We start from the raw sequence: 10,071 nt of genomic DNA, 5'->3' as shown, positions 1-10,071 counted from the left end.
TCCGACACGCCGCCGCGCCGCCCGAAGCCCAGAGGAGCTGAGGGAGGCGACGCCGAAGCGCTGGCCCGCAGTGGCCCCTGCTGTAGCGCGGCAGGCGGATTAGGGGTGCTCGCCCAGTTTGTGGGCTGACCCGGCTCCGGCGCTGCCGCTCCGGGTCGGAGGTCCGCCCCCCCAAACCCGGCGTTGCTCCTAGCTCCCAGATGACCACCGAGGGCGGGCCCCGCCACCGCCGCCGCGCCCGCCGCCTTCCCCACTCCGCCGCGCGTGCAGCCCCGCACCCGGCGTGCTCCAGGCCGCCTTAATGAGCCCGCCGCCCGCTGCCCACCCTGGAGTCCACCTCGTCGTCGTCATCTTCATCCTCAGCCTCCTGTGCCTCGTCCTCTTCCAACTCGGTCAGCGCCTCCTCGGGTGCTTGCAAGAGTGCAGCGAGCGGCGGCGGCGGCACTGGCACCGGGAGCGGAGGCACCAAGAAGGCGACCTCGGGGCTGCGGCGGCCAGAGAAGCCGCCCTACTCCTACATCGCGCTCATCGTCATGGCCATCCAGAGTTCGCCCAGCAAGCGCCTAACGCTCAGCGAGATCTACCAGTTCCTGCAGGCGCGCTTCCCCTTCTTCCGTGGCGCCTACCAGGGCTGGAAGAACTCCGTGCGCCACAACCTCTCGCTCAACGAGTGCTTCATCAAGCTGCCTAAGGGCCTCGGGCGGCCGGGCAAAGGCCACTACTGGACCATCGACCCGGCCAGCGAGTTCATGTTCGAGGAGGGCTCATTCCGCCGGCGGCCGCGCGGTTTCAGACGGAAGTGCCAGGCGCTCAAGCCCATGTACCATCGGGTGGTGAGCGGCTTGGGCTTCGGGGCCTCGCTGCTGCCCCAGGGCTTCGACTTCCAGGCGCCCCCTTCAGCGCCTCTGGGTTGCCATGGGCAGGGTGGCTATGGTGGCCTCGACATGATGCCCTCAGGCTATGATACAGGCGCGGGTGCTCCCGGTCACGCGCATCCACACCACCTCCACCACCACCATGTCCCCCACATGTCGCCCAACCCGGGCTCCACCTATATGGCCAGCTGCCCGGTGCCCGCAGGGCCTGCGGGCGTTGGGGCGGCAGCAGGTGGAGGCAGTGGCGGCGGTGACTATGGGCCGGACAGCAGCAGCAGCCCAGTGCCCTCATCCCCTGCCATGGCGAGCGCCATCGAGTGTCACTCGCCCTATACTAGCCCGGCGGCACATTGGAGCTCGCCCGGCGCTTCACCTTACCTCAAACAGCCGCCTGCCCTGACGTCAAGCAGTAATCCTGCGGCCTCTGCTGGTCTGCACCCCAGCATGTCTTCCTACTCTCTGGAGCAGAGCTACTTACACCAGAACGCCCGCGAGGATCTCTCAGGTAATAAAGAGCAGCCAGGCCTACTGCAAGTGTAGCCTCTGAGAGCCTCTAAGGGCTGAGGTCAGTGGAACTGGGATGCTGAGGTGGTGGGGTGGACTCGGCAGGCACCCGTTCCTGGGCAGGAAGGGAGGATTTTATTTTACACCCTTCTCTGATACCCTGGGCCTGCTGGCGGGTCCCAGACTCCCCAGACTGGAGAAGGATGATGCCAAGTCCTGACCTTCTCACCCTGCATTAGGACTTTCTCCCAATTAGGCCAGAGTCAGCTCTGAAGGAAGGCATGTGACCTTTGGAGACCTTGGTCCAGGAATTGGGTCTGGTTCGTTTTGTTCCCCCTACTCTTTTCAAAGTTCATTTTGTCCTACGTTGGTTCCCAAAGTAAATGACAGAAAGGGAGGGAGGGGTTCTGTGCCAAGCAGAGCAAATGGGAAATAGCGCTTACCTGAGCAAGCAATAAACAGAGGTCGCAGGGAAGGGGAGATAGGCAGAACTGAATCCCAAGAACAGTGCTGTTCACAAGAGGCACCGAAGTGTTGAGGAATCTTTGAACGAACACACATGGGTGTGTGATACCCCCAAGAAATGTGCCTAGAGGCCACTTTTTACTGTGCCTGCTTTATGTTGTGTGGGTTGCAGATTATGAAAATTTATTGACTTGTGAAAAGTGTCGGAGGTTAGGAAGAGAGGAGGGAGTGGAGGAGAGAATTTTGTGTTTGGCCAGCTTTATCCAGAGGATCGAGATAAAGCCTCATTAATTCCCCTGAGGCTCCCACAGGGGTGCAGATTGAAATCTGGGAGCCTGACTGTCAGGGGCAAAGCCCAAAGGTGCTCTCTCCCACACACTTACTTTCCGCCCCAATCAGAAAGTTCACAGGGTGATGCATCCCTTCGTAGGTTTGTGACTACATGTGCAACAGGGGCTTGCGGGGGGGGGGGGGGATGGGGAAGCCAAGAAACAGCATTAAAAAAAAAAGATCTTGGAGAAATTTCCCAAATAAGCCTTTTAACTGGGGGGTCTCCGGGGTTAACCAAACAAAGACAGTCTAGGCAGGACCACACGGGAGAGGATTTTAGGCTGACTTAACCCACAGAGAACAGAGTCTTGTTCAATTTTATGGGAATTTCAACAAGTAACCAATACAGATGACCCCTTTCTCTCTTATTCCCCACCCCACCCCCACCTCCTGCCACACCAGCTAGCTGTCAGTCTCCCTCCTATACACTGCACTGGGACCTCTGCCTCCCTCCCCCCATCCACTAGGCCCACTGCTCTGGCCCTGCCCTCAGTCCTTCTCTTTTTGGTTAGATCTAGTTTACCTTGAACTCAGGCTCCCAGGCTTCCCAGCCGTCAGGAAACGATACTCTAGGGAGAAACAAACAAGCAAATGCACAAGAGAGACATTTCTGACCTTTCTATTAGGTCCAAGTCCCAGGCCGCACAATCTAGGCGCTACACACACACACACACACACACACACACACACACACACACACACACACACACAAACCCAGAACTCCCCGGATATGGCGGTTTAACCCTTTAACTTGGACAGGGCCAGTCTGGCCCTGTTGCCACTTCTTCCTGGCCCATTTGTCCCCTTCACTTCCCAGAATATTATTCCGAGTTTGTTACCTCCAGTAAAGACCTTATCAAGGGGGTTTCAAAGAGCTCCGCGTTGTACATAGGGACGCTGTAGGGTCTGGTCCCGAGTGTGAAACTTAGAGGCCAAGCAAGGCTGAGATGGTGGCCCAAGGATGGCTGAAAACAGCTCCCAGCACACACACACAGCTCGACCCTCGTCCTGCAAATGCACTGCACCCTCCACTTTGAAACAGGGTGGCAGAGGCGGCGTCCTCAGGGAGTCGGTGGCAACTTGAATCCGCTTTGGCTGTGTGTAGTGAGCGCCCCGCGGCCCTCGCCAGCGGGTGCCTGTGCTCCTTTGAGGCCCAGCGGCAACGGGCAGCGGCCTGGGGTGGAGGCGCGAACTCGGGCCCTTCTCGTCGTCCGTTCGTAGCAGCACTGGACCGGGTCGCCCTGCGCGCGCACCTGGGTCATTTCTCCGGAGCGGAGTCTCTGAGCGGTTGCCTGTAGCCGTGTTGTACCGGCCGCTAAGCAATGGGTACCCGCCATAGGGTTTACGTGTCGCTGGTGGACCGGACACTTTTCTTCAACTCACAGCCAACCGCATTGGGGGCGACACAGGCATGCGGCTTGTGCTGATCACACCAACCGGGTGCGTTGGGGAAGGCTTCACAAATGCCTTCCTACGCCGCAGAGATGCGCGCTGAAACCCAGAGCCCACTGCTCCCCCGGGCTGGGAAAGCAAAAGCAAAAGTGGGCGGTAGGTTGGCGCTGGCAGAGAATGGTTCACGCCCTGGGCTCCTGGATACAGAAGTCCCCAAGGCTCCACTAGTACCCTCGGGTACTCCGAGCTCTTCTAGATTCCCAGGCCAGAGGCTGCTTCTCGGTTCTATTAACTCCTGGCTGGTACTGGCCCAGGCAAAGCCGAAGGGGTTTGGGACCTACGGAGATGCCTGCTACCTGCAGATGGGAAGGGGCTGCCCTCTTCTCTCTTCCTACCCGCCTCCCATGCCTCTTCTCCAGGGTATTGCTTCTGTCACCCTCTGTGGACGAAGGGGATAGATAGCCCCCTGATTCCAGATTTTTGAGACAGCCAAACAAGCCACAAAAACAGAGGCGAAGGCGGCAGAAGTGGTAGTGTGCGTGTGCCCGGGGTAGCCTGAATCCAGACCTCGCAGAAAGGTCTCCAAGCTCAAGAGAGACAAAGGGGAGTTCATGAACAGATTATCTCTCAAGGATGGGTACTTAAAGCCAAAGCAAGGCGGGCATCTTGGGACTTCAGGATGCTCTGAGAGATGCCCACTTTTTCTACGGGTTTTATAGCATATACCCAAAGGCCACAAGCTGCTTTTGCACCCCTCAGTCAAAATAACACAAATTAAATTGAAATTTTTGAATATTTGTCGTCCCTCCCCCCCCCCGTCAGCTGGGTGAGTGTCACTGAAAAGATTTCCTATTCTTTTTTCTTCTTTCAGTGGGACTGCCCCGTTACCAGCATCACTCCACTCCAGTGTGTGACAGAAAAGATTTCGTCCTCAATTTCAATGGCATTTCTTCTTTCCACCCTTCCGCTAGTGGCTCTTATTATCACCATCATCACCAGACCGTGTGCCAAGATATTAAGCCCTGTGTTATGTGAATGGACAGAGGCCTTGAAGGCTGCCTCTCTCTCTTCTGCCCTTTCCTCCTCTCCCCTCCGAGAGGGGCAGCTAGGAGCTGCAACGGACTCACACACTGTGCACACGGATAGCAGTAAGTAGTACACCCGTCACCTAGACAAACGCCCAGAGGGAGTCCTGCTCACCCCCATTTGCCCACCCGTGGAAGAGGAAACCTTGGCAAGGCAACAAATACCCCAGCAGAGGGACAGAGACGACAGTAAAAAAACGTTACTACATGTAAGACATAAACCTTTCAGTTCAGGGGTGGCCATTGCCTTCACTGATTGGGCGTCTGAAAAGGGAGGTGTGTGTGTGCGTGTGTGTGTGTGTGTGTGTGTGTGTGTGTGTGTGTGTGTGTGTCTTAGTGTGTACTTTTCAAAGCGGGCAGTGCTAAAAGCACAGTATTTCTAGAAAGCCTTGTCTAGTTGCCTGGCCCAGTAGATTCTCCCACTCCCAACGCTCCCTTCGGCTACAGGTGCCAAAGAACATTGTGAGGAGATAAAGAACTGAGTCTAGTTTGAGAAGGTGGCTCTCAGTATTGTGACAATACAACATTTCTACAAGGTTGTTTTTCTACCACCATATTTTTAAAGTATTTTTATGATCTTCTTATACTCACACGTCGCTTGTATTTTAAAAGGAGGGTATATTTGCACTTATGTATACTTTTACAGTTTGCCAAAATATTTTGATGTTAAGTTTTTTTTTCCAATAAAATGTGTATAACAAATAGTTGTTTTAGGAACCCTTTTCTGTGCAGTCACCCTGTCATGGCCACACCCTGCAGGCAACATTGCAGCTCTACACTGCCCACCCTTAAGTTGTACAACTGACATGATGGAAGTTCTCTCTGTTTTGAATAAGCCAGGCCAGTCTTGATTGTGGGTCTTCTCAGCAGAGAGGACACTTATATGTCTTTCTCTATTCCACTCTTACTTTTTTTTTTCTAGCCAAACAAAAACTAGAAAGTGAAAGGAACTTAAAAACAACACACACACACACCAAAAAAAAAAAAAAATAAATAAATAAATAATTAAATGAAAATTTAAAAAATCAGGCGAGATTCTGCAAGCCAAGGGTTTGATCTAAGGAAGCCCAGTTTTGAACCTCCTTTGTTTCTTTTCCTGTGCCCAAGAGTTCTGCCCTTTTTCTCCTTCCTCTTTCCCACCAGCACCAGCTGGGAGATGTAAGGGCAGAGCAGGGAGCCAGCACCCATAGCCTCAAGCAGCCCATCCCGGCTGCACTTTGCTTTGGGTGGTGGTCAGATCAAAGGGGCTTATGGGCCCTCTGCGTGAAGGTTTTAACCGGGCACCCCTCCACAGGGGCTCCCACAAGATTGCACAGCTTCTATTTCTTTTCTTGCCAGGTTTCCCAATCCTGAATGCTACCCACAGAACTGGCAGGGCATTAAAATGAGAAAATAGTCCAGTGAGGCTAAAGGACTTATTTCCCACCGAGAGTACCCTTCTGTCGAGAGCAGAGCAGTGTTCACTGGTAATCGTGTTGCAGTGATTTTTTTTCCGTCAACTGGGGGCTGGATTTTCGTCTTTGGTTTTGCTTCTTGGCAACTCTCTTTTCGTCCAACTCCCCCCCTCCCCCGCCCCATACACTTATTGTTAACTCAGGAGAGGGGTATGATTTCCCCCTACTTCAATGAATTTTGACTTCGAGGTGTTCCCCTGAATAAAACATGTAGTTTCAGAACTCTTAGCTATATCCCTAACCTTTAGGCCTCTTTCCTGTATTAAAAAATAAGTTAAATACTTTTATTTCTGCACTATCATATTTGCATTTTAAGTCTTCTCCCCCCCCCCTTCTCTCTCTCTCTCTCTCTCTCTCTCTCTCTCTCTCTCTCTCTCTCTCTCTTTTTTTTTTTCTTTTTGTCTTTTATTCTGAGTTGCTCGGGGGGCCTGCTATAAATTATGAAGTCAGTCTCAGAGTTTGCTCCGACCACAGTGCTGTGTTTACATTCCTTCCAAGGCAGCCGGCATGGTCGTAATTTATATCCTAAACACTTGAACGTAACTTGTTTATACAGAGAATGACGGGACCTCAAACTCTAGGCCGGTCTGGCCAACCGCATCCGGAGGACCAGCGCGCCCCCTGGTGGACCAGGAGACAGGTGCAATGAGGATCTGGGCTCAAAAACTGCTAAGAAAACGTATAACAACACAAAGCTGGTGCTAATCAGTACAGGCATTTAGAACAATTCAGTCGGGAATTATGCTTTCCGTTTTTAGAAAAAACACTTCGAATTTTCTCTATTTTATTCTTTCCACATAAAATTTGATCCTGAAAGCTGATGGAACTAGTTAGCAATCCTGACCTTATTTACTATCTGCTAAGATCTTGACACCTTTTAAGCTTGTAGAGTTCTCAACTAAGGTCAGTTTGCTTGTGGATAACAATTGCTTCTCTTTTCACCGTCCCTCCCTTCAAAACACAAGCATACAGGCATGTTAATAGTCATTTCTTCTTTTTTTCAAGTTCTTAGTTTTAAATGTTTCTAAAATATTGGCAAAGCATTCTAAAAACAAGTGCTATAGTTTTTTTCTTAGAAGTAAGAATAACTAAGTAACTCAATGGGGGGGTCTGAACCCCTCAACCGTCTGTATACTTTGGGGACAAACCCCACGTGCTAAGCACCTGCTCACCCATTTGATTGAGTGTATTTCCACTCTTCAGAACTTCTGCTCATTGGCAGAATAAAACGATACGCAAAAGGACAGTTGAATATTCTGTGGCTGGCTCTTCTGTGTCTGTTTTTAGTTAGAACTATGTAAACTAAGAAGGAAGACAACAGGTGAACGGGCTCGTGCCAGGGCTGGGCAGTGACTGTCTCTGTAAGCCCCATGTGGTTACCTAGTTAAGCCTTTCTGTTTCCCTGGAGGTGGGGGCGGTGAGTTCCCATCAGCACACCAAGTACCCGATGAGCAGCTCGCAGAACACAAAAGGCAAGCAGGTGGATTTTAGGCCTGAATGATGTAGCACATGGTGATGGAAATGTATATGCTGGAACAAGCTGTTCCTCTCAGATATGGGGAATTAGAGAGAAAAGAAAAAGCTGGGCACAGTGGCACGTGCGCCTTTAATCCCAGCACTTGGGGAGGCAGAGGCAGGCAGATCTCTGTGAGCTGGAGGCCAGCCTGGTCTACAAAGCGAGTCTAGGACATGCAAGGCTACACAGAGAAACCCTGTCTCAACCTCCCCCCAACCCAAACAAACAAAAAAAGAAAGAAAAGATGTAGTCCCACAACCTGCCTAGTCAAGCCCTCTCAGTGGTTGGAATACTCCCTATTTAGGCTGCTACATCTCTACTAATGTCACAGGCAACACATGAACCTCTACAGGCCTTTCCAGATGTATCATGAAGATCTTGGTCTGATTTACACTTCATCCTTAGGGTCTAGGTTTGAACTGCCCAGAAAAGCTTTTTTGTTTGTTTGTTTGTTTTGTTTTGTTTTTGTTTTTCGGGACAGGGTTTCTATGTGTAGCCTTGGTTGTCTTAGACTCACTTTGTAGACCAGGCTGGCCTCGAACTCACAGTGATCCGCCTGCCTCTGCCTCCCGAGTGCTGGGATTAAAGGCGTGTGCCACCACACCTGGCCCAGAAAAGCTTTTTCATTTGACACTGCAAAGACAGACAGGGTGGTGTGGGTCTTCTCTCCAAGCAGTAGCTCTCAGACCTGTGGACCTTCAGAACGGCCCAGAGGGCTTGTTAACAAGGGGTTACTGGGGTCCGTTGTGTCCAAGCAGAGCTCAAGTACTGGTATTTCTGATAAGCTCTCAAAGTTGCTGAAGATGTTGTCCAGGGACCACACTCTGAAGACCATAGGTCTACAAACACACGCCGGCTGAGATGTTTTAATAGGTGTTCCTGGCCCATGTTAAGGCTAGCCTGTTAATGAGTGAGCGTAGATCTAAAAGGCTGGCTTTTTAAAAATAGTTTTTCTACCCCGAATGTCTCACTCACTGATTATTAGAAAACACAAGGTCAATTTTTGAAACCTATGGCAAAATAAATAAGTACAATCTTCTTTTTATTCAAGTATATGAGAGTACCATTTTAGTCTAGCAGATGTTGCAAAAACAGAGTCAAGTGACATCACTCCAGTCCCCCTGCCTTGGAACAACACAGCTTAGAACTTAACACACAGCACAGTGTTGGACAGATTTCTCCAAACAGAAGAAGGTAGCTCAGAAAAGAAATCCCTCTGTTTTCTTCACAAGGTTCTGAGCGTGGAGGAGAGAGAGAGGCTGTACTCTCTGAGAAGAGGCAGTGGAGAATCCTGGGTACAAAGGTGTCAGGGAAGAACATGCAGGGATGAAGAGAGAAGGAAACAGGAGAGAGAGAGAGAGAGAGAGAGAGAGAGAGAGAGAGAGAGAGAGAGAGAGAGAGAGAGAGGAGGGGAGAAGAGAGAAGAGGAAGAAGTGGATAAAAATGAGAGGAGAAGAAAGGGAGGAGGGAAGGCAAGTCAGGACAACATGAAGAGAGGGTAGAGAAAAGAAGGGAGAAGGAAATAGGGAAAAGGGAGAGAGACGTGGGGTAAAAGGAGAGGGAGGGAGAGACAAGGTCTAGAGGAGCATACTTCCAGCTCTGGCTCATAGGAACAGCAGCCCTCAGTCCAGCCTCCTGTCTCCTGAAGCCACTGCTATGTCTGGTCTCCAGCACCAACCCTTAGGCTAAAAGGCCAGCACATTTGCTCCTGCAGCGTTCTGCCTAGATTCTGGGAAAGGAGGTTTCTAGTCTGGCATGCTCAGAGTCTCTGAGCAGCTGCAGCAAGTTCTAGACATTTCAGAAGAACAGTCCCTTTAGGAATTGGAGGGTCTGGTTTTATGGAGGGATTGGGCTATCAGGGACATAACTGCATTGCCTAAGATGGAGTAGGATGCTTTCTCAGAAGAAAACCCGCAGGTTCAGGGCTCCGTAATTACTGTGTACCATGGGGATTAACCCTGAAAGGCACCAACTTATTTAGGATGGAAATATATTATAATATATTTTATCAGAACGGAAATACATTTTACCCAACCTTGTGAAATATGATCTTAGCGAGGGAAACTGCCACAGATATAGACACGGGGCCAGGGACACAGAACACAGGCTGCAAGATCACTGGTGGGGGCGGGGTGAAGGTCCAAGAAGTTCCCTTGGAGTTCAGAGTGCTCCAAGGCCACAGCAAGCCAACCAATAAACACTCAGCTTGCCGCTCTCTGGAGGCCTTGTGTCAGATGCGTGTTATGGACCCTGTCCATCCAGGACTAGATCACAGGCCTCTTGTCATAAATGTCTGTGAGGCAACAACTGAGTTCTGAGGGGCAATTGAGAGTTAACGCCCTGAACTTCTCTCCTTCCATAGAGGCCTACCAAGTGTGTAAAACTGCTTTCAAACAGGCCAAGCCTGGCCAGAAGGTAGGGTGATGAGTAGTTAGCTCCGCCCACTCTTG

General features: G+C 51.2%; 1 protein-coding gene across 1 annotated transcript; it reads left to right on the top strand.

The window, feature by feature from the left end:
- Window positions 1–200: 200 nt before the first annotated feature.
- Window positions 201–5,596, top strand: FOXF2 (forkhead box F2; the record flags this gene model as incomplete). The annotated part of the gene is given in 4 exon segments (XM_084796215.1): window positions 201–216; window positions 219–322; window positions 324–1,380; window positions 4,438–5,596. Coding segments are annotated over 4 exon segments (1,341 nt in total). The 3' UTR covers window positions 4,602–5,596.
- Window positions 5,597–10,071: the final 4,475 nt, after the last annotated feature.

The sequence above is a fragment of the Acomys minous genome, assembly GCF_964271855.1.
Source record: "Acomys minous genome assembly, chromosome: 9".
Taxonomy (NCBI): Eukaryota; Metazoa; Chordata; class Mammalia; order Rodentia; family Muridae; genus Acomys; species Acomys minous.
The sequence above is the reverse complement of the archived record's forward strand: the minus strand, read 5'-3'. Positions and strand labels throughout refer to the sequence as shown.